This window comes from Poecilia latipinna, unplaced genomic scaffold, assembly GCF_001443285.1.
Source record: "Poecilia latipinna isolate Pla-1442-1.1 unplaced genomic scaffold, P_latipinna-1.0 Scaffold161, whole genome shotgun sequence".
In the NCBI taxonomy this organism is placed as follows: Eukaryota; Metazoa; Chordata; class Actinopteri; order Cyprinodontiformes; family Poeciliidae; genus Poecilia; species Poecilia latipinna.
In genome coordinates, this window is record NW_015112777.1 from 296109 (window position 1) to 323654 (window position 27546).

The 27546-nt window shown below is 38.4% G+C and overlaps 1 protein-coding gene across 2 annotated transcripts; it reads right to left on the reverse strand.

The window, feature by feature from the left end:
- Positions 1–210: 210 nt before the first annotated feature.
- Positions 211–25288, reverse strand: hbs1l (HBS1-like translational GTPase). Of its 2 annotated transcripts, XM_015029735.1 has the most exons (18): positions 25108–25269; positions 24435–24500; positions 23051–23182; positions 22686–22937; positions 10066–10174; positions 9052–9302; positions 8288–8453; positions 6869–6986; positions 4289–4435; positions 3787–3861; positions 3542–3659; positions 3042–3110; positions 2801–2905; positions 2443–2533; positions 2170–2278; positions 1881–1981; positions 1236–1380; positions 211–1110 (listed from the first exon to the last, which is right to left on the reverse strand). In XM_015029735.1, exons 1-18 carry the CDS (start codon positions 25148–25150, stop codon positions 1099–1101), a joined length of 2109 nt encoding a protein of 702 aa, XP_014885221.1. In that variant the 5' UTR covers positions 25151–25269; the 3' UTR covers positions 211–1098. The 2 variants fall into 2 exon arrangements, with proteins under 2 accessions (XP_014885221.1, XP_014885222.1); XM_015029736.1 differs by lacking the exons at positions 211–1110; positions 1236–1380; positions 1881–1981; ... (9 more) ...; positions 9052–9302; positions 10066–10174 and adding an exon at positions 12256–21105 and having other exon boundaries at positions 25108–25288.
- Positions 25289–27546: the final 2258 nt, after the last annotated feature.

Sequence of the window (27546 nt, forward strand, 5' to 3'; positions counted from 1 at the left end):
AGCTTTTTATATCTGTATCTGCAGACCAACAGTGGAGAAAAAAACAAGTAGACAGGAATCAAAAAAATTAGACATGTTGAAATTTATTTTACCCTTGAAATACATATCCTGTTGAATTTTCTGGGTGTTGTTGGTGGCAGCTCTGATGACAGGTGTTTTTATGCTGGTTTCCAGTTCAATGAAGGAAGGCAAGCGGCAAAACCCAGCACATTTCCAATTGCTGAACATATTTATTCAAAGAGTCTGAAACAAACTTTTATACATTTTTTTGTTTGTGACAGCAAAACCTCTGATGCCATTATTCTGTTGCCATTTCATAGTAGGTTCAGTCTTTAAATCAAAACATTAACCACAAGCAGCTGATGCAGAGTTCATTTCATGTCGTTTCCGACTAAGATAATTTAACCTCCAGATGAGGTAAAAATTAAAACAAAAAGCCCTTTAGTTGATGCCTTACTGTTCATTTAAAGAAGCATTTGAATTATCTTGTGTCTTCTTCTTTTATATAACCCATTTTTTGTTTAAATTAAAACCATTCAAATGCTTGTTCGACTCCCGCACCCCCCTGAGCAAACTTAATATGCAAACATATTTTTAGCATGAGAAACTGTTTTTTTTTTGTTTGTTTGTTTTTTTCCCTCCATTGTTTCCGAGCTGATGTATTTTTGAACCTTGGCATTCATTTTTGAATAGAAAAACAAAACAAAAACAAAAAAAAACAGCCGCTGTAAACTGAATTATATTCAAATACAGAGAGATATTTTTGGACTTGTTCATGAAGCTGCATAAAGGAGAAGACCACATCAGTCAGGGTTAATAATCAGCTGCAGCTCCTTCGGTGTGAATACCTCAAGTAGAATTGGTCTGATTACTTATTACTGTATTAACTTTAGTAGAAAGGTGCTTGCTGGGTGAACTTAGTGTTGATCGCGATGGTCAGGGTCAAGTAGCTGCCGCAGCGATATGGGAGGACAGGATGGGTAAAAATGGTTCTCTGACTCAGTGAGTGGCATCTCTTGGAAGAACTGCTCAGTGTCTCTGGCTGCAGGAATGCTGCCGAGCACGATCTGAATGGCTCTTTGTTCGTGGAAATGACCTTCATTCTTTGATCTGTGGTGAAGAGAAAATCCCAACCAAACAGATGAGACTTTGTCTCAAAATGGAAATTATCTGTACGCAATCTGAGGTGTGCAAGACACAAATAAGTTTACGTCGCCTGAATAGTTCCATCTTACCTCTGTGACGACACCTGCAGCGATGGTGGAGCCGACGTATCTCAACATGAAGCGGCCCAGTTCTTTGTAGTCCTTGTACAGCTCTAATGACACCGGCCTCTGGGTCTGAATCTCCACAATGGCATTCATGCCCTTACTCAAACACCTGAGTGAGAAACACGAGCAGGAGATTTTCTAACCTATTTGGACGTGTGGGTATTTAACATAAAATTTGACAATATGGGAAAAAACAAATAACCACATAACTAAAATTGAAGCCTTGGTTTATATAAAACGTAATGAAAACTAAGGAGAAGCAAACATTTGTTACCACTTAAAATGGCTAAAGATCACAACAGGCGTGTTGAACAGAAGGCAACACCAGCAAATAGGGGCTGGAGTGTCGGATAGAATACACCTTTTTGATTCCCTCTTTTGTTTAATGAATAAAACTAGATTACATCAAATAAAACAAAGTTCTTTTCCAGAGATATATAAAAAAAAATATATATATATATATATATATATATATATATATATATATATATATATATAATGCACTAACGCTTACGTTGTGGTTTTAAATGTACGAGAAGAAGCATCAAAGCAACTCTCAGTGACTGAACTTTACATTAATAAATAAATGTAAAAGAAGCCAAAACTCACTTTGGCTTCTTCTTTAGGACTTCACCGCTGCTCTTGTGCAGAACGCTGATTAGTTTCTTAATGGTGGCCGGCTCACTGACTGTCTGGTAATGCAAAAGTACCTGTGCAAAAAAAAAAAAAGAAACAAAAAAAAACAAAAAACACAAAAACTCATTTTTAAGATGCTCGCACAAACTGTTATCAATGTCTTCCAGAGAGAAGAAGAACACAATGTCTCTATGAAAAAAAAAAAAAAAAAATAAACATTCACCAGATTAAGAATAAGCTGTAAAAGTTTTGTGACACTTACCGGAAAGCCTTGTGTGATGGGAACCTCGATATTGAAGAGCAGGATTCTGGCTCTGAATCGAGTACAGACTCGAATCGGCTCCTTGGGGTCACAGAACACACAGCCGACACTGTAGGGAAGCAGAACAACAAGCAGGCAGAATGCTTTGAGTTAAGAACATACATGTGGCTCTGTAAGACGCCACACACACCCAAAAAGTGATGCTCTGAAGGTGGATTAATCATAAAAATGAAACAACTTTTGTTTATTAAAGAAAATATTCTGTAGGTTTACTTAATCTTGATGATGTCCATCCCAGTCACGGTGAGGCTGACGTGGTCTCCGGCTACGGCCCAGTCCAGCGCCTCATCATGAAGAGTGATTCCTGCAGCACAAAAACACAGAGCGCAAGTCAGTCGGTGGCCACCTGGTGGCAGTGTTTATCTTCAGAAACTCAGTCGCAAAACAGACAAATGAACAAAATCGAAGCTCAATAAGTCATGTGAAATTTATTGAATTTCCTGCTTCCAAACAGAAATGTGCTTCTAACGTATGAGAAATTTAAAAGAGGACTAACTGATACAGATTCTGAGGGAACACATTTTGGTTAAATAAACAGAGTTCATGATGAAAAGTGTGACACAGTGCTTACCTTTAACTGTGCAGGTTTCATTGGGAGGCACTGCCAGTATTTTGTCTCCTGTCTGAATAAAACCAGCCTCAATCTTCCCTGTAACACAGAAGCCTGAGCCCTGGTCTGCAAATAGATTCACACATGTAAGGACATGCATGTAAAAATATGAAAAGAAAGAGACATCTGCAACATTTTTAACACGCAAAGGTGATTTATTTATTTATTTATTTATTTATTTATTTATTTATTTATTTTTTACCTTTGAACACATCTGAGACGCACAGTCTGAAAGGTTTGTCTATTGACCGCTGAGGGGCTTTGAATGCATCTTGAGGGCAAAAACAACAGACAGAAAAGGAGGAAGTCAAAACCATCAGTAGTAGGAAGAAGACTGGTAAATATTATGAGAAGTCTGATAACATATGGCACTGAATCATTTTCTGTGGTACCAGACAGAGTCTGGATGGTCAGCACTTTGACGGACACAACTCAGTAGACACGCACGCACAACTGGAAAGAAACCAGACTTGATACATCAATGAATTTAGCAATGTGCTCAGACTAAACAGTAGGCTGGTTTCTGTTTACTCAGTTTGTTAAACTATTCCATATTATAAGGTAAGTAGGGTGCAAACATGCAAAAACAAACAAATATAATCATCACATTTGTTTGCAAATTTGTAGTTTGCAATGTTATTTGACAAAATAGAGCTGTATTAAAGTGGCAAACTGCCTTAAAAGCCATTGAGTGTGGATTACCAATCTGCTCCAGCAGGCTGGGTCCGCTGTACCAAGATGTCAGCTCTGATACTGTGCTTCTTGCAGTGAGATTTTCTCCTGAGAGGCCGCTGGTGGGGACGAAGAAAACATCGGACTCCTGGAGAAACAGACAGGTCCAGGATGAAACCAAACAAGGACTGGAAAATACTCTTTTCCCAGCTCATTGTTTATAAGCAGCATTAGAGCAGTAACACGGGGTGACACAGGTTTGGTTCAAACCCCACCTTGAATCCCGCCTGCTTCAGAAAATGACCAAGTTTTGAGCTGATTTCTTGGAAACGCTCCTTTTGCCAGTTTACCTAAATCAGAGACACACACACACACACACACAAAGGAAATAAAACAAGAAGAAAGTTTCCCTGTCAGCAAGGCAGTGAAATCGAAATTTGTCAGCAACATACCGGAGATTGTAGGAAACAAAAATACACAAATGCAGTTTCATAATGCTGCTTTTGCATCGGATAGAAACATGTCGGTGTAAAACTGATTGTGCTGAAACTCAGAAAATATATTTCGCCAACTGTAATTGTAATACATATGCCAAATTAGACCTTTTGCTATCCCAAACATCCATCTGTAAATATAAATCAAGGTTAGCCTTACAAGAGCAGACGTCTCGCCAGTTTTTGCAAACTGTAACAACATTAAAAAAAAAAAAAAAGAAAAAACATAGAACTATTCCATGAACCCGTTCAGATATAGTTGCGTTAGAGCAGCAGATGTTACCTGGTCCATCTTGTTTACAGCTACGGCCAGCTGAGTGACACCCAGCGAACGCACCAGCAGGGCGTGCTCTCTGGTCTGACCGCCTGCTTCAAAGCCCGCCTCGAACTCTCCTCTGCTGGCGTCCACCACGAGCACCGCGACGTCGGCCTGGAGGAAGAGGCGGCGAGGGCCATGAGAAACATAAGAGGCTGCAAAACGTGACAGTGTTGTGTTTGGCTTTAACGACTCGGAGGCCTTTACAGAACAGGTTAAATTACACACACAGGTGGATTCTACTCACTAACAATGCCACCTCTACTTGTTCGTAATTGATTTTTATTTTTGGGGTGTCAGACCAAAGACGGCTGAACATAAATGCAGACCACATGTGCAGGCTTTGATTTGTAAGAAATCTGGAAAGCCCATGTCTCCTTTTCGTTCCACTTCATAACTATGTGACACTGTGTTGGTATTTGATAAAAAATAAAAACTCATGTAAAACATCAAGGGATATAAATACTTTTTACTCTCTCTTAACAAAGAGACAGCACAGATGTGCAATATTAAGTTCAAACCAACAATAAATTCTAATATTTAAGTGTAGTGTTTAAAAATGACAGCGGTGACTTTTGATTGTTCTCCAAATTCAATCACAGCCTATGGTAATCAGGATTATTTATCCGCCAAATTAAAATAGCTGTGAGAATATGAATGTAAACAAGCATAAAGAACAATAACATCTGATTGCAGGTGAAAATAATAATAATAATAATAATAATAATAATAAAAAGCACTTCAAAATTGCATTTTATTATCCATGCTCTCTATGATATCCTTGGCATTTGTTTTGAAAGAAGTTCATGTTTTGGTGTTTGATGCCTTATTTCGTAGCTGACTTTTTTTATTTCTTGATAACACAAAAAGTGTTACGCGTTTTGCTGCTACACCTCATTCTTTGTGGACGTAGCTTTTGTGACCTCATTCCTTGAGCCATGAGTTGCTGTGATGCATTGTGGGATATATGCAGTGTGACTGGTGTGACTGCAATCTAAATGACTGGGGGCGGGGGGCGTTAAAAAAAAGACTTGAAATGATCTTATGGGTCAGATCATTATCATCAGCAGCAGCAGCTTTATTTATAAAGAGCTTTAATAACAGCTTCAGCTGAACAGAGCTAATAGCATGAGAGATCAATATGAGAAAAGGAAACATCAAATAAATCTATATCAATAAAAGTTGAGTAAAATCAAGTTTCAGTCGGGTTGAAGGCCGATGAGTAATAATAAGATGTAGATTCAGTTTGACATGTCTCCCACAGAGCAATGTTTTGTAAAACTAAACCATTACCTGGCACTAGCAAAAAAACTAAAAATAATAATAACCAATTAATATAAAAGCATAGTGAAGCTGCTGCAGAATTTTGGTAAACGTTTATCAAAGTATTCTGGTGGTTAATGTCGAACAGCTAAAGTTTCCTTTAAACGAAGTTGTGAAGCAGGACGATAATCCCAAACTGGAATGTCTGAAAAAGAAATTAACAAGGGCGATAGCTCACAGTCTGACTTCTGATGTCAACCCAAATAAAATGCTGTGAACTGAAAAGTGTGTGCAAACAAGCTCCAAAAAGCACTCAATGAATAAAGGCCACATCGTAGAGAGCTAAAATCCCCAGATAATGTTGTGAAAGACTGATAAGATCTTGCAGAAGTTGATTAGTTCAATGTCATTCAGATGGTTTTATAAGCTACTGAATCATGCGGTCGTGTTTTCCACACACTATTTCGGCATGTAAACACATATTGCAGTTAAAATATATGTTCTCAATAAAGTAAATTCATAAATTCAACCCCTGATATTGGCTGCAAAACCTGACATTTACCCAAGAATTTATAAACAAACATATAGGACGCAATAAACGTCTTCTGAGGCCCACATATCATGGACGTGATCATGACTAAGGAGTTTGTCTGAAACAGAAACCCCTTACTCACTACAGAAAGAGGCTAAACGTGAGGACAGTCATACAGAAAAAAGAGAAATTACACAAATTCTTCACGAAAAGAGAGAGGAGACAAGCACACCCATGCCTGCAAAGACACCTGGTGACACAGCAGCAAAAACCGCAGAAATGATGCTGACGGGTGTGGCAAGATGTTGGTGCACGGAGCACAGGGGAGGGGCAGAAAAGATTCGAATCAAGAGGCTTGTTGAGATATGAGAGGAGTCATAAAAAAATTATCTTGTAAAAAAAAATATCCCCGGTTATTAAGCCAACAGTTGGTATCCTAAGTAACCCATAAACACCTAAACATTCTAGTAAGATGTTCATGCACTAGAAGCAGACATTTATTGTAAAGACATATGTATAATAGTTGCTAATAATCCAAAATTCATTAAAAGTGCTACTAGTAAAATTGACAGAATAATCAAAGAGTCAAAACTGTTGTACATGGTATTCTTCTGAATGTCTGCTATCACTGTCACACAAAAAAAAAAGATTCAATGTTTTTTTTTTCCCCAGTGTTCTCCAGCAACTGCAGTGAGTTAATGGCTTCATTTATATGCAGTGTGCAGGCTGCTTTGGAGTTTGGCCGGGTGTACCTGTGCAGCGCCTGTGATCATGTTGGGAATGAAGTCTTTGTGTCCCGGAGCGTCCATCAGAGTCACCACCTTAGAGTTTGTCTCAAACTTTGTCATGCCCACATCCATTGTCACCCCTCTAGAGTAAAACGCAAAAAAAAAAAAAAAAAAAAAAAAAAAAATTCAGAAACATTTCAAGCATCTGTTCTTATCAGATTAAAAATAAATACATGTACATGCGTAGCAGGTGTAAAAAGTGTATAAACAAGGAAATCCTGCTATCAGATTGCTGAGTCGTCCAAAAGCCTTTTGATGCAGATTTAAAACTAGGCGTGGCTCTCGATATATTGTGTGTCTACTTCAGATGTTACTGGTGAGTACGGATGTATTCCCACCCATGTCACTTTCTGTTTCTGAAAATATTTCGCTTCCGTTTTGTTCTCGTCATAAAAACAGAGATGCCGTGCGAGGACATGCAGCGGCTCACAAAAGTATGCATGCCCCTTGGACCTTTTCGCATTTTGTCAAGTCACAAATGCAAGCTTTAGTGTACTCTATTTGCATTTCACACGATAAACCTGGTTTTTAAACACATTGTAGAAATAAAAACAAAATTTAAAGCGTGACGCGCAGTGGTATTCAACGTACTCGGCTGCAGAGTCAAAACTTTTAAGAACCATGTTTCCCTGCAGTTACTTCTGCAAGTTTCTTGGAGTGCACATCAATGGACCATTTTTGACCATTTTCTGCTTGAGCTGGAGCTTTATTTGCTGAATGGAGAGAAAGAGTAATGTAATCATCAACTGTCAAATCAGTCACAGACTCTGAACTAGGTTTAGCTCTGGGGCATCTTTATGGTCACCTGTTTCCCATCCTCAAAGTCTTTCGCGTCAACTAAAAGCTTTTCTTACAATCATCCTAATATTTAACTCTCTCCACAGATTCAGATCTCTTGCAGTGTCGCTAAAAAATATTGAAATTATTTCTAGACAAAGAAAGCATTGCTTCTCAGATTTTACAAGGAAGAACATATGGAATCCCATACATATTTTCACTTCGCAATAAAGCACTTTGTGCTGGTCTATCACACCAAATCCCAACTTCATGCAATCAGTTTTGTGACCAACGTGACAAAATGCAAAAAAGTTCAGTGGGTATGGAATATTTTGCAAGATATTTTATTTTCATATATTAACTGTTTTTACAACATGTTGTCTTTGTAATAATTGTTTTGCTGGGTCTGTTCGATGAACATGGTGACCCTTTGTCTGCTGTGTATCAAAGAGAAGTTAGACGGCAATATTTTTTACAGCACTGAGTCATGCTGGGCCCTGTTCACAATCATCAAAACTATCTGTGTGCATTTCAACTTTTTTTTTTTTTTTTTTGCAGCTTGTACTCAGCTTTGTTGTGCAGTTTTATCAATCAGACGGTAGCTACCTGTCCCTCTCCTCGCCGGTTTCATCCAGAACCCAGGCGTAGGCAAAGGAGGCCTTTCCAGCCTTTTTCGACTCCTGTTCGTACTTGTGCATGGTGCGCTTGTTGACGTTCCCCAGCAGATAAAGCAAGTGGCCCATCAGGGTGCTCTTGCCTGCGTCCACATGACCTGCAGAGAAGAGAGACAACAGATGAGGCAAGGTAGTTTTGAAACAAAGCTGAGGATGCTGAGTGGATGCAGGGTGGCGAGGACAGATAAAGAAAGGAGGAAGAATGTGCTAATAATGACAAGCTAGGTAGCAGAGGGGAGAAGATAAAGCATGGCAAAGAGAAACCACAGGCGGGAGAAGGAAACAGAAGAGTTGTGCAAGTGGAGAGAGGCAGACAGAAATGGGAACAAGGATGGAGGGTGACAGGGGGAGGGGGGCCGTGGTAACACGAATGGTTTCATTCTCTATGGGAAACTAGAATCATCTGCACTTCTGAAACTACCAAGTCACTTTTTCTGGTGTAACTGAGAATGAAAAGATGATTGAGCAACTGTGCTGGGTCTGAAGTCAACACATCCATGCATACCAAACATGGGCAAAACTAAAACAGCAACACTGGTAATAAAGGTGCAACTAATCTTCCTTGACTTTATTGCTCGGCTTCTTGCACAAAAAACAACTACACCTGTACTGAAAGATATGTATATTTTTCTAACTCTTGTGCATAAAGATATTCGCTCCAAGTTACTTTCCCAGACAACTGTGCTTTCATCCTACCTATTACTACTAAATTTAACAGAGGTTTGCCCCCTTGTCTCCTCTCCAGTTCTGCCTTGATGTTGATCGCCTGCCGCGTCTTTCCGGAGGAGCGTCCTGGCGTAGCAGCGGCGGAGACCTCGTCTCCGTTTGACGTTTTGGATGGGGTCTCGGGTCGTTTGGGTGCGGCCTCGGGGACCGGAGTCGCCTTGGTGTTTTCGGGGCTGTCACCTCGCCGTGCTGGGCTGGCGAGAACGCCGTTTTCCCCTGAGCTGAGGAGAACATTTCATGTTTTGTCAGTGTAAAACAATGAATAGTATGATCTGAGTCACAAATATGAGATCAGAGCATGTAAAAAATAGAATCTTGTTGAACAAGAATATCATTGAAAAGTTCATGTTTAGTAATTCAATTCATAAGGTGAGACTCCAGGTATTACATAAAAGGTTTCACAGCAGTCTTGATAGTATTGCGAAGCAAAGCTCATTCAAGAGTTTGAAGGGGATTCACAAAGCAAGGACTTGTTGCTGAAGTCAGTCCTCCAAGAGCTGGATAGTCTTCAAGTCCAACTAACTATCCAGGACATGAAAAAATTGTCACATCGCTTTCTAAAGCATGAATCCAAGATGTGTGAGGTTCATATTATGGTTTCCCAAAATCCCTGATGATTTGGGGAGTGATGTCTTCACCTGGTGTTTGGCCTCCTGGTTTCTGTCAAGTCCAAAATCAGCTCAGTCATGTGCCATCTGGACATTTGTTTATAAAGATGCTGCTTCCTTTGCCAGCAAGACTTGGTATCCATTCAAGAAGACACCAGGCCTATCCATTTAGGAAAGCCCAGCTATACCAAGCTGGGCTTCCATTACACCTTAACAGAGCGACAGGGTGATCACCTCTTTGCCATGTTGCATTAATGCAGGAATTCCTTTGTAAAAAAATATGAGTTTTACATTTGGAATAGAATTACTGATCTTAACCTTTTGAGAGTACTTTACTAATTTATACCTGTTTGAGAGGGAAAAGGGTTTAGCATACCTGGGAACATCGAAGCCCATGGTCTGCTTCTTGCCAGAGACGGTCATTCTGGCCACTTTGGGAACCACTTCGGAGTCCAGTTTATCGGGAGCCGCATCTCTGCTTTTAGCTACGAGAGTAACGAGCAAACAGAAGCAACCATGATTTACCTGCAACAAAGCATACAACTGGGAGAAGACTGCAACTGAGAGCGAGCTGCAATGCATGCCTATCTCTGTTCACTTTGTCAGTTGAAATCAGTGAGGAAACCATTTGTATGGATTCAGAAAACTGCACACTACCATAACCTAGATAATTTAAGTCAGATGTAAAGCCCTGGGGCTGAGACTTGATAACGCTGATAACTGTACCGGTCACAGTTGCACATAGGCGTGTATGGTAGATATTTGAGAGAAGTGAGAGTGCACGGTGGAACCTGCTGTGCTGTGAATCTCCCGTCTATCAGATTGGAAGCTCATATTGTGCAGCAGAGAGACTCGTTGAGGTCATTGCTTTGTCATCCCAGTCCCGAATGGCCACCGGTCCCACTCATATCGACAGGTTTCTGATTCATTCAGACTGGGTTGCACAGCCAAGCCTACTGCACACTGTGTTCATGTGTGTGACATCCTGGCTCAGAAAGGGTTAATTTCAGAAGTGGCCGTTGCCTCCCGTCTCTACGTAAATAGATCAGCGTGACGCAGCATTTCACAGAATGAATCCTTTTGAAAAGGTGTCACCTCAGCAAGTGTAGAAACGGAGGTGAAAGCATTTTTTTTTTTACTCACGACTGATTAAAAGACAAATCTAGTCAGTTAGTTTCTATTTTAAAAAGCAGCCAGAGAATATATTTCTCCTTTTTTATATGTATATATATATATATATATATATATATATATTTTTTTTTTCTTTTTTTCAATAAAGCCATCGACGGTAAAGAAGCAGCCTTTAGCTGTGACCTCTTATTTTATTCATACTGTAGATTTAATTAAACACATACATCAGAAAAATACCCCTAGGGAAAATAAGAGGAGTGATTCAACAGAATATTAATGGACTTTCTCTAACCAAGCAGTCTCTGAATGACTTGTCCTGAATTAAAGAAAAAGTCCCTTTCTTTCTGAGAGATAGATATGCAACTCGCTGCACTCTGATGAGGACTTTTTTCCCCTTCATAAAGAAGGAGCACATCTATGGCCACAAACTGAACCTTATCAGTATGCAAAAGAAATCATTATTCTGAGCACAAAAGACTTAAGATATGATTTTTAATTATTTTAAATAACACTTTAAGGATGATGTCTGTCACTATATCTCATTTTTCATCTCCTCTCAAATGTGTAACATGACACAGAAAAGAGTTCACTGGGGAATTTCACTACTTCCTGCAGCTGTTTTTTTTTTTCTTTCTTGTCCATACAAACTAAAACTTCAGATGTTTCCATAACCTCCGATAAAAAGAACAGTAGCGAGTCCACATGTACAGTCCTGTGAAACGTTTTTGTCCAATTTTAGATCAAACTAATCAAGAAAAGTTTAAGAAAAACTGAGAGAACACAAAGCTTACTAAATACTGTGGCTGTGTGTGTGGAGTTTGTTCTGAGTTAATCTGGGGCCTCCTGCATGTGTCATTGTCACACTCTTGGAGTAAATTTGGCAGACTGGCCACTCCTGGGAAGGTTCTCCAGTCTTCCATGTTTTCTCCCTGTGACTTGGTAGCGAGTCCACATGTACAAAGCCTCAAAAAATGTTTTGCAACCCTTGTCAATGACTTTGATTCTCATACATTAGTGATTTTCTTTAGCTAAAACCACAATGTGCTGCCACATAGAATCTGTTGGCCCTCTTCTTTTTGTCAGTCATATTTTATTTAAGAGACTTTAAGTGACATTAACATTTGTTTGGATTTTTTGAAACATGCATGCATGACAAAATCTTTTAGAGGGCAAATACATTTTTTACAGCATTATATTTGAAATATATTGGAAATATCTGAGGAACAAAGTAATATGAATTATCAGCTAAAAAGTTATTTTTGACTGAACTTAATTTCACATTCTTTGTTGTCCGTCTGATGCCATGCTATCTTCACCAGTATCTTAAAAATTAAGAAACCTTCTCCACGACCAATGAACATTTCGATCTGTGAAAACGTGATAATGCTTTAGTAAACAATGAAGCACTAAGTTTTGTTTTTTTTGTTTATTTTTCCAGAAGCTTGCCTAAGGGCTCAGTAGCTTAAAAAACAAAAACAAAACAAAAAACGCTCGTATACATATCCAACCTTTGATGCTTGGAGCAGGATCTCTTTTCACTGTTTGGACTGTGAAGTAGACATTTGGCATGCTCCCATCCAGGATTTCTTTAGAAAAGGGGACCCTTGCAGTGAGTCATCTGCACACTTGGCCTGAGGGCCAAACTTTGAGCAGCATAAAAGGAGTCCGCCCAGGATATGCAAACACTGAGCATCCCTTCCCCCCCTCAAATAAACACTAGAGTGCATATAAAAGTTACAAGAGGCAGTAGTAAATTGGTGAGAAAATGTGTAGACACGAAGCTACAGATGCAAAATGTGGAAGGAGGGATATAATATATGGTGAAAGATATAAAAGCAAGAAATTAACAATATCCTACATTGTATGTTTATGTGCATGTAATACTAAAATCAACTCTATGGTGTTCTTAAATGCAACATTTGAACATCTTAAATCTCTTCAGTTTTCTTTCAACTGGATTTTTGTCTTAATAGAAAGATAGGAGAGATGAGAATTCAAAAGATGGACTGGGCTTACCACTGGAGGCCGCTAAAGACTTTGTAAGACAAGAACTGGTAAAATATGAGTCTTTTCAAAAGGGGGAAATGTGTGGGGACAGAAAGGGGGAAAACACCCAAATCAATATGTGTACTGAAAACTTGATGTTTGCACCACCTCTACATAAGTAAACTATTTGTTACAGATAACACAGTTGAAACAAGATATTCACATTCACTACATAAGAAAAGTTTATTGTCTTACTTTCTAACCTTTCAAATCGGACTAAAACTTTATTGCTGCACAGCAGTTATGATTATCCACAATGTCTGTACTTTCGATCATTTTTATTTGCTTTTTTTTTTTCAAAGTCCGAAATTTACACACACTAAGATCCCTATGCCTAATCACAGTTTGGAAAAGCCCAGATGATTACATCATGGTTTTATAAGCTTAATTAAAGAGATGTAGAAGCACAAGTATGGATGTGTTTTCAGGCAACACCCCAAGAATACCAGATCCTGGTGTGACATCATAGAAAAAAAAAATTAAATAAATAAATCAGAAATGTAAACCTCAACAACTTCAATTCATATTTGATACAGTTTGCCAGATACCTAAAGGTGCCACATTGATCTGTTCAAACAATTATAAACAAGTATAAACACCACAGGAATGTCCAGGCGGTATGCAGATCAGAGAAACACTGGTTCCATTCCCCAGAGATGAATGTGTTTCAATGCAAAATGTGGGCATCAATTACAGAACAAAAGACCTTGTCAAGATACAGGCTGAACCTGGTAAAGGTCATTGTCCAGAGTAAAATGACTTATATGGACATGGGCTGAAAGGCAGCTCAGAGTTAATGAAGCTAGAACTCAAAAAGCAACATGAAAGGACAGATTAGTTCATGGAAGATGTCTGATAGGAACTAAGCTTTAAGAGTTTTACAATAACGATGATTTTTTTTTTTTTTTTCCATTTGGAGGAAGAAGAGAAAACTTGCAACCATGAGAAACACCAAAAAGTAATGGCATCATAAGGAAAGAACATCATTTTTGAAATATTGAAGCAGCATCCAAACATACCAGTCAGGTGTTGTTGAAGCATTGGTGCAAATTAGTCTTCCAAATGAACATTTAGCACACTATCACATTGTAAATGAAATGGATTAAGGACAACAAAGTCAATGATTGGGAGTGGCAATCACAAAGCCCTGGTCTCAGTCCCTTAAGTGGGCAGAGCTGAAAAGGCATGTGCCGGCAAGGCAGTCTACAAACCGGACTCAGTTGTGCAAGTTCTTTCTGGAGGAATGGGTAAAACTTCCAGCAAGTTGTTGTGAGAAGCTTAAGATAGGCGCCCCCAAAAATATTAAGACAATACTATCAAATACTCAAGGAATGCATGTAAACTTAGGCACCTTAAGAAATGTATTAAAAGTTTTCTAAAACTCTAAAATATGTACTTAAATCATCTTTGCCATTTAGCAAAATTACATATTTTTGATCATCTCGACTGATAGAGTGAGGGGAACAAAAAAGGTTATGTGCTTTTTTTTATAAAGTCCATGTAAATATCTGGTTTCAGTTGTACAGTAATGAAATTAATCTAATTCCTTGCTTGTTTTGTTGACATCGATGTACTTCTTGAAGCAAAGATATTAGAGAATCTGTGACATCGCCTGGGAATTAAATTTCATTCATACTGAAATACTGAAGGCATGAATGAAAATGATTGCTAAGGAAATGAGACTGGTATCTGAGGAAAAAAAGCTTTGAGAGGGCCTGCGTGACCCCTTTTTCAAAATGAGTCACCCAAAAGACATAGCCATCTGTGAACATGTCAGGAGTTATCTTAACATCCCCGTCTCCCACCTACTCGGCACACACTCATCTTTGAGTCATAACAACTTCTTTAAAACTCACACCTACTGTTTTTAAATGTGTAAATAAAACTTAAATGAAAGTGCTGCTCCAAAACAGCGCTTTCATGTACAATGTCCCCCACCTCAACGTGTACAATGTCAAGGCACAGTTTTATCCATGTTTACAAATAACACAAATAGCTTTGAACGGGATTCTAATCAGCCACTTCCTGCTATGACCTTTCAACTTTTAGGCTACCACAAGTGGAGGCCTCTCTCTTTCCGAAGATTTGCAAAAGAAGAAAAGCTAATTTTTTTTCCCACCTTGGTAAACTCTTTAGCAACGACATCCCAATACTCCCAACAACATTAAAAAAAATTAAAAATAAAAAGCAAAAACACACAACCATTTATTTTCTCCTGAGCTAGAGAACCAACACTGACCAACACATTTAATCCTTCTTCCATAAAATCTGATTCACGGACGGTTTAATTACAAAGATGACACTTTCCATATTTTCATCCTTCCAAACTCCTCTCTTAACATCTGTTTTATTCATAAACTGAATTTAGAAGTTCGATTTTAAACACCCGGAGGAACTGATAAACTCTCTTTATAATTTCGATCAGAATTTCTGGTGTCGAGTCTGAGTTTATAAACGGCACCCAAGAGTTCTCCGCTGTGTTCCAAGCGCGATTTGTAAAAACTAAACGGCAACGTTAAAACACAGCACAGTGATAAATGTAGTATGTGCAGCCGCTTTTGCTATTGCATTGCTTATCCAACATTTTATTCATAAAAAGTCAGCCTTTTCATCGTAAATTAAGCAACCAATAGGAGAAACTAGTGACGCACTACACTTGGAAATGACCCCAGCTGAAGGTGGAATTCTACACTGGAAAGTCAGATGTTTCCAACTGAGTTCAACCCTTCTTATAACTGTTCCCACATTTTGTGACAAAGAGGAGACAACATGGCTCCAGAGATTTAAACAGGTCGAAAATATTTTAACAGAGAAGAAAAAAAATCTGCTTTTAATGATTCTTTGAAACTATTGCTTTGGCACCAATGCTTAGATCCGAGGTGAGCACTGACCCAGCATTGGCACCCTTCTGTCTAATTTCTTTTCAGAAAACTCCTCAATAGGCAAGATACTTACTTACTTAGAATAAGGCTGTTGAATTCATTTATCTTGCGTACTCTCTGTATGACAATGAGAAGTTACAGAAAGTATTTAGTGCCAACAAATCTCTGTTGTTTAAGAGGTCGGCCTGACATTACTGATTGTTAGTTAAATCCTCACGTGCTTAAATATCTGCCAATTTAATTTGGCATAGTTGTAAGAAGTTAACCAAATGAATTGTTACTGTTACTTTGTATTCTTCATTTCACTTTAGGCAGTCTTTAATGTTGTGTACATTATAACTGTAAAAATCCATCGCTTTATTTCTTACAAAAATGCAAGCCTAGAAGAGTAAACATGAAAGTGTTGATTAGTTAATATGATGCAGTTACTGCTGAAATGTATCGCTAGTACAATTTATTCTTTCAAAAATGCCAACTAAGGACAGCAAGACAAAATAAAACAAGTAGTTAGGTCTTAATTTTGCATAACTGAGTTGGTTAAGCTGCATTAAAGTAGCTGGACAAATCTAACCACAATCTCATATTTTCCATATAGTTTGCATCACCACGCTTATTTTCCACTATGATGATTTAAACTGCTCCTTTCACAGTTCTCATATACTAGCATTTCATTTGTGATTTAGACAGTGGCATAAATTATGAATTGAGCTGGAAAGCTAAATACCCCTGCACATCCGCAAGATTTTTTTGATCTAAAAACAGCAACACACACAAACATAAAAGGTGTCTTGCTAAAGCCTCCAACCTAGAACTACCAGCAGCATGAATTGAACAGAGAAATAAATCTAATATTCTGTCAAAAATGGCTGTGGAAGCTCCTACTGCACAAAATTACTCCTTACACATTAACCCTAGATTATTTCCTGACAATAAATAAGATTTTCGAAGACTATTGGTATTCAAGCATCTCTTTTTCCATACAAGTCAAAGCCCATGTTTCCCTCTTAGTCAATTTGTCCTTTTGCATCATGCACCACAATAAAGTAGCAGCACTCATGACATGTAAGCAAAAATGCACCTGCATTCCTTTGACCACTTGCTGAGAGTAAAAATGGTATTTTCCAGTGTTGGCACCACTTCACAAACAGTGTTTGTGCAACAGATACGCCTTGCAGAAATGCAGAGCCTGTAAAGACGCTAAATGATTTGATCTGCCATAGCCTTTGTCAAAGCTGTGAAAGTCGAGAGACATGATCAGATTTTCCTACGTAGGTGGTGTAAAAGAGACACGCACACACATAAAGCAGGCTGATCGGCTGCTGTGCGGAGTCGACATGCACTCGGGCTGACATTTTCTCCAAGACTGCAGCTTCCTGCACAAACCCACACACCGACTTGCCTTCAGACGAAAGGACAGAGCACTTGCTGGACACACCCACTTATTAATGAGGTACTTGCTCATTTCTAGATTGCAGACGATAAAAATGGTAAAACAGACCCACCATTACTCACTAAACAGACTTTATCTACCATCAAAATGACTTCTTTCCAAATGTTGACCCTCCCCCCCACCTCTCTACCCCCTCCCATGGTTACACTGTTCTATGAAAAAAAAAAAAAAACCTGTTTGACAAGTCATTTTTACCCCCATCTGTGTTTATTTTTTCCCCCTTAGCCTCACTAGTCTCAGTCTGACATGTTGAGGGTTGATTACACTCAGATTACTTCTCATTCTAAAAAAATTAAAAATGACATACGTTAAAGTACACCTGATCTTCTTTATCCAAATACAGTTTTCTTGGTGTAAGAAAAGTTTGACATCAGCCTCCATCTTCATAGCAGACCAAAGAATAAGGGAGATGGGAATAAAGTGGATAAAGTTGAAACGGTGTTAGATTCACAATCTGAAAAAGAAAAAGTATGGCAGAACAGAAAACCTACAAAGTCATGACTGTCCACCAAAACTGACCGGAAAGGCAAAGAATGTGTTTACTGGAGAAGAAGCTAAGAGGCCGATCATAACTACAAAGGAGCTTTGGAGAAATACTGCTTAGGTTGGAGAATCAGTTGAAACCACAACGGTTAGTCATGTTCTCCAGAAATCTGAGCTATTATGGAAGAATATGCCATCGTGTTTGGCAAAAGGTGATCTCTTGAGTCGAAACAAAAATAAAAAATAAAAACTTTTTTGTCTCTAAATGTCATGTATAGTATACTTCACATCATTCTAAACACACCAACCCTGCAGTGCTACATGGCAGTACCATTATGCTGCATGAATGCTTTCATTCAACAGAGACAGGAAAGTAGTCAGAGTTGATGGGAGGATGGATGAAGTTAAATACAGGCCAATCCTGGTAGAAAACCTGCTAGAGTTGAGACGAGAGAGATTCAGCCTTCAGGTAGAGAATCCTGATTTTTAAAAAAAAAAAACAAAACAAAAAAAACAACCAGAGCTACATTATAATAGTTTAGATCAAAGCACATTCAGGTGTTGCAAAAGCCCAAAGTCTAGACCTAAATCCAATTACAAATGTATGGCAAGTCATAGAAAATCTGGAGGGTTGAGTACAAATGCATGCCACACTTTGCAGCCTTTGTCTTTAAAAAAAAAAAAAAACAAAAAAAAAACACTTGCGCTTAACAATATCTACCACTTTGAGTTGATTTGTCAAATAAAATTCCAACAGAATACACTGAAGTTTGTATTTGCGACAATATGCATTTCTGAAGAGAGAAAGTGGTAGTAAAACTTCTGCAAACCCTCATGTTAGTGCATCATGTTTATTTTAGTAGTCTTGTGTCTCGTTTCAACTGAGAGGTACGACGTGTTTCTATACACCATTTTGTTTATTTCCATTAAAAATAGCTTTTTTTGGTTATGTAGATAAATATATATTTTGGCATACTCCAAACTGCAAATACAGAAAGATGTGTGTTAGGCATGAACAAAACTGCAAGACATGTCTAGGTAGGCATGTTTAGGCAACATACAATTCTTAATCTTTATTTCAAAATTGGCATAGTTAATCCAGCGGTAAATGAGAGAACACCCAGTGCACATCACAGTAATTGTCTTTAAAAAGCATCAGTTTTGCTTGACAGTGTCTACATTCCAAATGAAATCCGTCTTTCAAACAAAACACTTAAAAGCATTCGCTTGTCTGTTTCGATATCTGTATGCACGTGTGCTTGAGTGTCTGCGTTCTTGTTTGCTCATGGGAAAATCTCCAGGTGTCCCCTAAACCAAAAAGTCAACCTCATGATCTCGAACGCAGGCAGCAGTAAACCAGCACAATGGTTAACTGATCCATATTCCAATCGCTGCAGCACACCTGCAAACAAAGCCTGCCCCTTCTTTCCCCTTTTCAGAGTTTACGCAGGCTAGAAAAAGGGGTTGTACCAGAAGAGAAAAGCTTTAGTTTTCACTTGCAAGGATCTAACTTTTTGCAGTCCTACAAAAATTAAAAAGCCATATGTCACCAAAAAAGTATAAAAGTAAGATTCAGCTTTTAAAACACTGAAGAACAAAGGCTGCCATAGGAAAGTACTGAAAACGACTAAAGGTCTTTTAAAAGATGTGGCTACACAAACTTCATGAACAAAAAGCTGCCACCATTTTCAAATTTAGTTAGCATTTCTGTTCTGTATGTTAATATAATACTATAAAAAAATTTGCATAGTACAATTTTAACAGTTTTGTCTGTTCAAATTAAGTTTTTCATCCTTTTGGTCCCAAAGGTGAAACTCTAGCTGCTATGCTTATGCAACATTTAAAAAAAAAGTTCATGAGTGGTAAACTTCGTCTTTTTGGTACTTTTTACCAAAAAAAAAACAAACAAAAAAAAAACAAAGTAATGTTCACCATTAAAAATAGGCTAATTTAGCACTGACTCAAGTCCTTCCATGAGTCTACCGTGTGAAAGCTTTGCTTTGATTAGCTCGAACGATATCGTCAGGTGAAGGAGAATCAAAACGGAAAGGTACAATAGGAAAAAGTGGGGGGCAATGCTCTTTGGATTTGTTTTGTGGTTTGAAAAGGAAGGACTGATAAGCACTTTTTGTCTTCTGGCCTTGTATTTTTCCTTTCATTAGCTTTCTCCTCCTCCTCCTTGGCCTGTAACTCTGAAACGACAAAGCGATCGCAAATACTGAAGGTTTTGCAAAAACAGACAGATCTTGCCCCAAGCCAAAAGTTGGAGTTGGAGTCGGAGACGACGGTGAGGAGAAGTCGCTGTCGAGGTGATGAGGGCTCATTCTGTTGGCCTGCTCCATGAGTCTGCTCAAATCGATAACTTGACCTGGCTTAGATGGGCTGCAGACCTGCTGGGGTGGTTTGTGGTCAGGCTTGCGCTCAGTTCCACCCTTGTTAGTACTTTGTGCCAACGCATCAGCCCTCTCTGGTTTTCCTCTTGACACAAGGGAGCTGAGGGTGCCTAGCGACCCATTTGAGGTGGTTGAGGTTTCGCCTTTATGTTCAGATACTAAATGTGACAAAGAAAGCAGCTCCGAGAGGCCAGGTGCTTGTTTCAGTGCACTTGCTCGAGATTCAGTGCCGGCGGCCAGAAAAGAGGCAGAGGCACAGTTGGTTTCATGCTGCTGGGCTAGATCTGACAGTGTGACAGTACCACCCAGACGAAACGGGGAAGAGTGCGTGTTTAATGATCTTTCAGTGCCTTGAGATTCAGAGTGAATCCCTCTTTTTTGATGCTGAAAAGCTAGGTCAGACAAGGAAGGTGAAGCATTCCACTGGTTAGCAGGGGTGAGCAGTGAGCTTTGCAAAGTTGGACTGCGGTTCGAGTGTTCTTGGATTAAATCGGCCAAAGATGGGCCTCCTTTAGGATCTACAACTGAGCGCGGACTGTAATTCCTGACAGAACTGAGGCTTCCGAACCCAGGAGGAGGAGCCAGAGCGGAGCTTGCTGTAGGCACGTTTGGACTGTTTAGCGACAGATTACCGAGCGAGAAAGAAAGGATGGAGGGAGTCGGTGTTTGTGGCGTTGAAGTCGTTTGTAAAGATGCCAGCATTCCAAGTGAAAAGCCACTCCCGCTAGACGGAGTTGTCATTTGGCAATTAGATGCTAAAGGTAAAATGCTCAAGGAGGAAACTGCCAACCCTCGCCCTGTATCACTTACTCCTGTTTTACTCTTCTGCTCATGCTCAGACATGAGCTGAGCCAAACTGGTACCACAGCTGATGCCTAAACGTGCACTTTCAGGGTGAATGTTTTCCTTGACAGAGCTGCTGTTCGCCGGGTCGGGTTTATGTTGCAACAAGTCGTTCTGCATATTGACTTCACTTGGTTGTGTAGCTTTGTGTGCCCTGGGTGTGTTGTCTGTGTGAAACAAGCAGGCTCCTTACCTTACAAAAGCCAAGTTGAGAAAGGACAAGAGCGATCACAAAGCAGAAGGCATCGACGAGGAGGAGGGAAACAGGAAGAAGGCAATTCGTTAATCAATTGCATGATTTAAATGCATCATCACCTGAGCCTATGCTGATTAAGTTTCTAAAAACCACTAAACCAATGATTGTCTGAAATCTTTTTCTATGCATCTGAATACATTTTAGCCTCTGAAATATCAAAACAAGAAACATATCAATTCACTTTTGTGTATTTAATAATATAATTGATAACAGAAACAGGAAAATTCTTTAGTTACACATAAAAATCTTAACATGCTGTAGCAACATATGAATTAGTAGAGACATAAGAGATCGACTGGTGGCGAGAAACTGGTGATTTTCAGCTTTACTACAGACACTCTAATATCTGGTCTCCAGTACAATATACTCATTTCAGAAAGTGAAACTCATATTTTATTCCACACAAAGAATATTTTCATGCTGTCCTCTGCTGAGAGGTTTTGTATAAATGCTGATTTCATTTGCCCAAACTGTACCAAAAGCTCTCCTACAATCACCAAAGTGTTACTGTGCTTAACTGGCCAGCAAATCAGCCTGACTGGAACCCAGTACAGAGTATTATCAAAAGGAAGATGAGAGACCAGACTCAATAATGCACATGACCTGAAGGCTGCCATCAAAGCAACCTGGGCTTCCTACACAGAACCACAGGTTGATTGCCTCCATGCAGTAATTCATACAAAACCAAGTACTGAGTGCACAGAAATTAATGTAATTTTAAGAAGCTGATGTTTTTGTTTAAAACATTATTTTTTTATTGATATTATTTCTCAGACACTGAATTTTGGGCTTTCATTGTGTATAATGAACATCACTTTCTGAAAATAGTTGAACTTTTTCACAATGTTCTAATTTTTGGAGCTGAATTAAATGAATGCATTATAATTAAGAGCTACCAGGTCACACTAAGCATAGTCCTTAGCCTGAAAGAAGTAATAGTAGAAGTGAACACATTTTGCTATTTTCAGAAGACATGTGAAGAGAGATGAAACACATTATAAGCAGCTTTTTCCTGAGAAAACTATTTTTCACTGTATTTTCTCAGGAGGCTATTCAAACTACAAAAAAATCGACAGCCAACTTAGACTGGTACTGATAATTTTGATCTTTTAAATTTTTAACATCTATTAGGTATGATGAATATGCCAAGGGATTCATATCCGACCTGAGGGATGTTTTCACAGCTTAACAATGGGGTGACTTCAGAACCCACCAAACAGGCCAATCAAGTTGCTCTGTTTTTATTCCTCTGAGGTCTATAGTAGCTGTCTTCCATCTAGCACACTGGATTTGGAAGCACAGACAGCTTTCAAAAATACTAGATTTACTGTAAGGATCTGCATTCCCTGTGGAACACTCACAGAAACCAATGTGGCTGCAGTTTTGTAATGTGAAGCAACGAGTACTAATCACTAACATAAGATGCTAATTTATCAACTTCAAATCATTTCGTGTTCACAACAGTCATATTTTGAACACAGAATTTCAGATTTTGATCCAGTACCAGCGTACCTTTCTCAGCGACGGCCTCCTGCTTGGTTCTCTGTGGAAGAGGCGTCTGCTCTTGTGCAACTCGGCCCACCGGCGCCATGTCTTCAGCTGCACTTCTGGTAACCGGTGCTCTTTCACTGTCTTCAGACAGCACTGCGTCCAGAGCCCTCTGTGGATCAAATCCGTGTTTCATGGCAGCCTGGGTCAGGACGGAGTCTGGCACTGCATCTCCCAGTACTGCTCGCATGTGGTCCAGACAGGAGAACAGCTTCGCTAAGAAACGAGGGAAACGAGACAAATGTAGAAAAAAAAAAAACAGTATAAAGATTATGACAATATAATTCATTTATGTTAACAATAGTTGGCTGCAGTTTTTTTATGAATACCTTGATTAAGAGGGTCAAGGTTGAAGTCAACACAAGGGGACATGGGAACATCCTCATCTTCATATTCTTCCTCCTCTAGAGGCTCCTCTTTAGGTGCTTGACGCTCTCGGCGTGAATAGATGAACTGATTGGCTAAATAAACAGAAATACCTTCACTTACAGGCTGATATACATTTTTTATGGTACACGACAATCAATCATCAAGGATTCAATGGAAATCTCTTTCCACCGTTGGACATACTGTGAACTGGACTTACGCCTTCAGATGGCATTTTTATACTGAATATATATTAGCAATTCTTCAAATACAGTCAAAAAATTAAAACGGCTGTAAAATATGAAACAAACAATGCAAACAACGTCATTACTTTCTTTGCTTTATATTTGAAACATCAAAACAAGAAACCTGAAAGTACAAGGTGCAAGTCAGAAAACAGTGAAACTTGGTAAAAGGATGTCAAAGAAAAAGTAGGATGATTGGAAAGTCCCTGCAATGAATCACAAGCAGCTTAAATCCATCACTTTCATTAATGCAACTCTTTTTTTTTTTTTTTTTTTTTTTTTTTTAAAATAATTGGGAAGCCAAGTGTGTTATCGCTGCAAAGTAGGCTGATTGCAAGACGGCAACCGCCCTATCCGCCCTGGTCCAGCTTGTAGGTGTTGAACTCCCAGAGCACAATGACAAAAATTAATATTCTGTGCCACATGTTTCCATAAAACTGTTAACAATTCTACTGAAGTGTGTTCTACATTTTTTTATATCTTCTACCACTGAATATTTGTTTAAAAAAACAAAAAATCACTTGCAACTAAAGTATGATTGAAACTGAAGCAGAATTTAATTCTTGAATTTCCAAAGTAACTTCAACTGAAATTCATTGGAAAATCAATGTCATGAGTTGTTTATACAGTGACTGTTGGCACACTCAGTTGTGTTCTCTTACTTGCTCAATATGCAAAGATGTCTCATAATCAAAACACCAAAGAAACGTTGTCATTATTATTATCATTATCATCATTATTATTATTACTAGTGTTTTAGCACCTATAATAGACATTGATTATCTGTTTAAAATACAAGTGAAATGATCATGTTTCCATGTTTCATTTTAAATCTGTGTGTACATATTATGGTCCTTTGAAAATGTAGCATTTTTATACTCAAGTTTATCACACTAAGAGAATCGTACCAGTTTATGACAACTTTACAACTAGTAATCTTTAAAATATTTTACCAGAATAATATATTTCTAAAAGTCATCTCATCTTGAAAGTAGCAAGCGGTTTTTGTTTTTCTACATGGCTCTTTGCTTCTACATGTGAATAGATGATGTGGCTTATATAAATATTGCTTATAAAATCCCCGTGATCATTTAAAACCAACCTGTTGCTGGTGAAATGCAGTAGTCATCCTCCACAGACTGTCCATACATGTCGTCATCTTCAAAGTCTAGACACACAAAAAAAACAAAAATACAGTTAAAAAATTGTTTTTTTTTTTTATCATTTTAATTTTGCTTCACAATATACTTGTTTATTGACAAAAGCTGTTGTCTTATCTGACAGCTGTCACTGCTTTGTCAGCAGTTCTTAAAAATCCTCAACATACTGTAGCCCTGGATTATGAATGTGTACTTTTATCAACCATAAAAGCCACATAATGGTTTCAGCAAATATACTCAGAAGATTTCTAACCAAAAAGACGAATCTACACAACAATAAATAAGTGAATCCAGGCGTCTTTGACAAAATATTTAGTAGTTAGCAGCTGCTAGCAGCGTTTGCAGTGTTATCATTTGTTGAGTCCTCATGATAGCAGGTTTTATGATACAATAGTTTTAAACCATCTTTATAATTTGGTGGGAAAGCATATTCTAAATGAGCTGCATTTAGAATATGCAGCAACAATATTTTGGCAGCTGCATAAGCTAGTGTTAGCTGTTAGCAACGCAATTGTAAACAACAGTAAAGTTTAGCTTAGCTGCTAGCATGTTTAGCATGACGAGCCCCGGCATTTAGCTCAAAATATGAACCATTTCTGTGTGAAAGGTCTCTACCTTCATCGTAGTTGTAACCTCGAACATTTCTGTGGCGAGACATTTTGCCTGTGAGTCCCCCCTATCTGCCCTGGAGTGAAAGTTATTCAGCTCGAAGACATGTGCATCACCGAACTGACTGCCATTGGAGGTCGTTTCAGTGCAGCAAAATATATCGGTCTTAATTTGGCAACTTTAAAAGTAAATTAATTATATATAAAACTCCTATTTATTTTACAACATTAACACATTTAATTTTTTCTTAGCAGGTAAAATAGCTTATTTTTATTTTAAAAAGTAAAACTTTTTTTTTTTCGATTACTGACGTAACTTCCTCTTACATCGACGTGGCCTGGAATCAGTTTTAGTTGAACAGCTTCGCCACAATCCACAGTTTATGCTGTTTTTCATACTGATCTCCAGTCAGAATCTGTTTTGCAGAGCCTAAGTATGAACTAAGATAAATAAAGGAACATCAAATATATAGGAGAGGGATGTAATAATTCCAAAAATACCATACATATGCAATATCCCTCAGTCGTATGTACAAGAAATAATAAATAAATAAATAAATAAATAAATAAATAAATAAATAAATAAATAAATACTCGGTTTCAACAATGCTCCGTTATATATCTACAGTACATATTGTTATATAATCCAACATTTATTTACCCTTCTCTGCTGCTCTATTCTTGACTTATCTGGAGTATTCCTTGGTCACTATGATGGTGTTTAATAATGTTCTCCAACAAACGTCTGAGGCCCTCCAAAGGTCATTGTCACAATACACTCATTTGCAAATTAATGATTCCTGAAGACATTGAAGACACTGGCTTTCCTTTAAGTGTAAGGAGGACTGTATACATGCAAAACTAACACTTTTCAGATTTTTCTTTATAGATCTCATTGAAATCAGCCTCTTTCATCCACTTCATGGTTATGCACTACTTTGTGCTAATCTCTATAACAGTCTTTAAACAAATACATTTAATTGTATGGTTGTAATGTGAGAAAGTTCTATCTGTATGAATACTTTAGCAAGGTGTTAGAAACACTTCAAGAGGTCAAGAGGTCATGAGTGCTGAAACAAGTTGAGAAACACCACCTGCATGCAACACTCTTATTAAGCCACTACAATTTTGGGGTGTGAATGTCTCAACCATTTTGTCAAAGGTTATGCCCTCTGGTTAGAGACCAGCCCATGTGAGCTCATTCTACACCTTGTACACAAACAACCCAGAGTGACATCTTTTTTTTTTTTCAGCTATCTTTGCATTACAAGAAACATAAAGCCTGCTTACCACAAAAGGAAGAAAATGGGCTGATAGAATAGTAAGATAATTGCATGCACTTGTTTCACTACTGTTCTGGCACTAGCATTTTACAGTCACAATTCATTGGAACAGAGATGGATGTGTAATTAGAGAAATTAAAATGTATTTATCCGCAGTAGCTTACATGTGGGGATAAATCAAGTAGAAAACGTCATAGAATAACATGATATGATCAGTGCTGCAGGTGAGATATGCTCCTGCACATCTGCACTGTGACATGGAATATGAAGCTTGGCGTGTCTCCCTAAACTAAAAATAGAGCACAAAGAAAAGAAGGCAGGTTTTTAGTGAGGTAATTGTGAATAACCTCACAATCTATAGCTTTTCTCTGAAAGGTTCAGATGGCAGCTTGATGAACGGCACATTTGACTGACTTAGTTCACCAGGAGGTAACTATTATAGGAGGATCATTCATATCAAGAGAGGCTGCTGGCTGAGATGTTTACTATGGGTTGTGCACAGTTCACCTTTGGTTAAGAGAGCATGTGCGCGTGCGTGATCACCTTCTAGGTGGGTGGAGGTTTCCCCTCTCAAAATTCCACTTCCTGCTCTTTTGAAGTTGCACATCTACATGTGAAAATAAACAACTGCTCTTGCACATATGGAGCACATGCATACAATTAAAACAGACACCAGCCTTGTTCACTTTACAGGGTCACACAGGTGATACGGGGAGAAGTCTTCCTTGTGCATAAGCAAAATGTTTCTGGGGCATTTCAAAACATCAACTGCATGAGAGAGAACTTCATAGGATATGGAACATATTCCATATATATATATATATATATAAAATGTAAACACTGAATTTATAGCGCTATTTGTAACTTTAATCTCAAGGTGTGCTGTAAAAACCATAATTGACCAAACAAAACCCAACAAAAAGCACAAGGCAGGATGAAAGATATGTCCATTTTATTTAAATGCTTTCAGGATTACTTTGAAGTCTCTTATAGGATGATCAATGAAAACATGCAATGATTTTGTACGCTGTGCGCTGCAACGAGGCAGAGGTGTGATTTTTCACACCTACGTTCATCTGAACATTTGTTTCCCTTTGAACAGTTCTGAAACGGTATCTGGTCAAATCTGTGCTGCAGACATGGCCACAGAGTTCAGGGAAAGC

Bases quoted from the DNA above. Each gene is read 5' to 3' on its own strand.
- hbs1l (XM_015029735.1), bottom strand. From the start codon at position 25,150: ATGTCTCGCCACAGAAATGTTCGAGGTTACAACTACGATGAAG. The intron at 6,987-8,287 runs GTAGCTACCGTC...GTTTTACTCTAG, and splicing joins ACCGGCGAGGAGAGGGACAG to AGGGGTGACAATGGATGTGG. The intron at 1,381-1,880 runs GTGAGTTTTGGC...TTTCTCACTCAG, and splicing joins GTCCTAAAGAAGAAGCCAAA to GTGTTTGAGTAAGGGCATGA.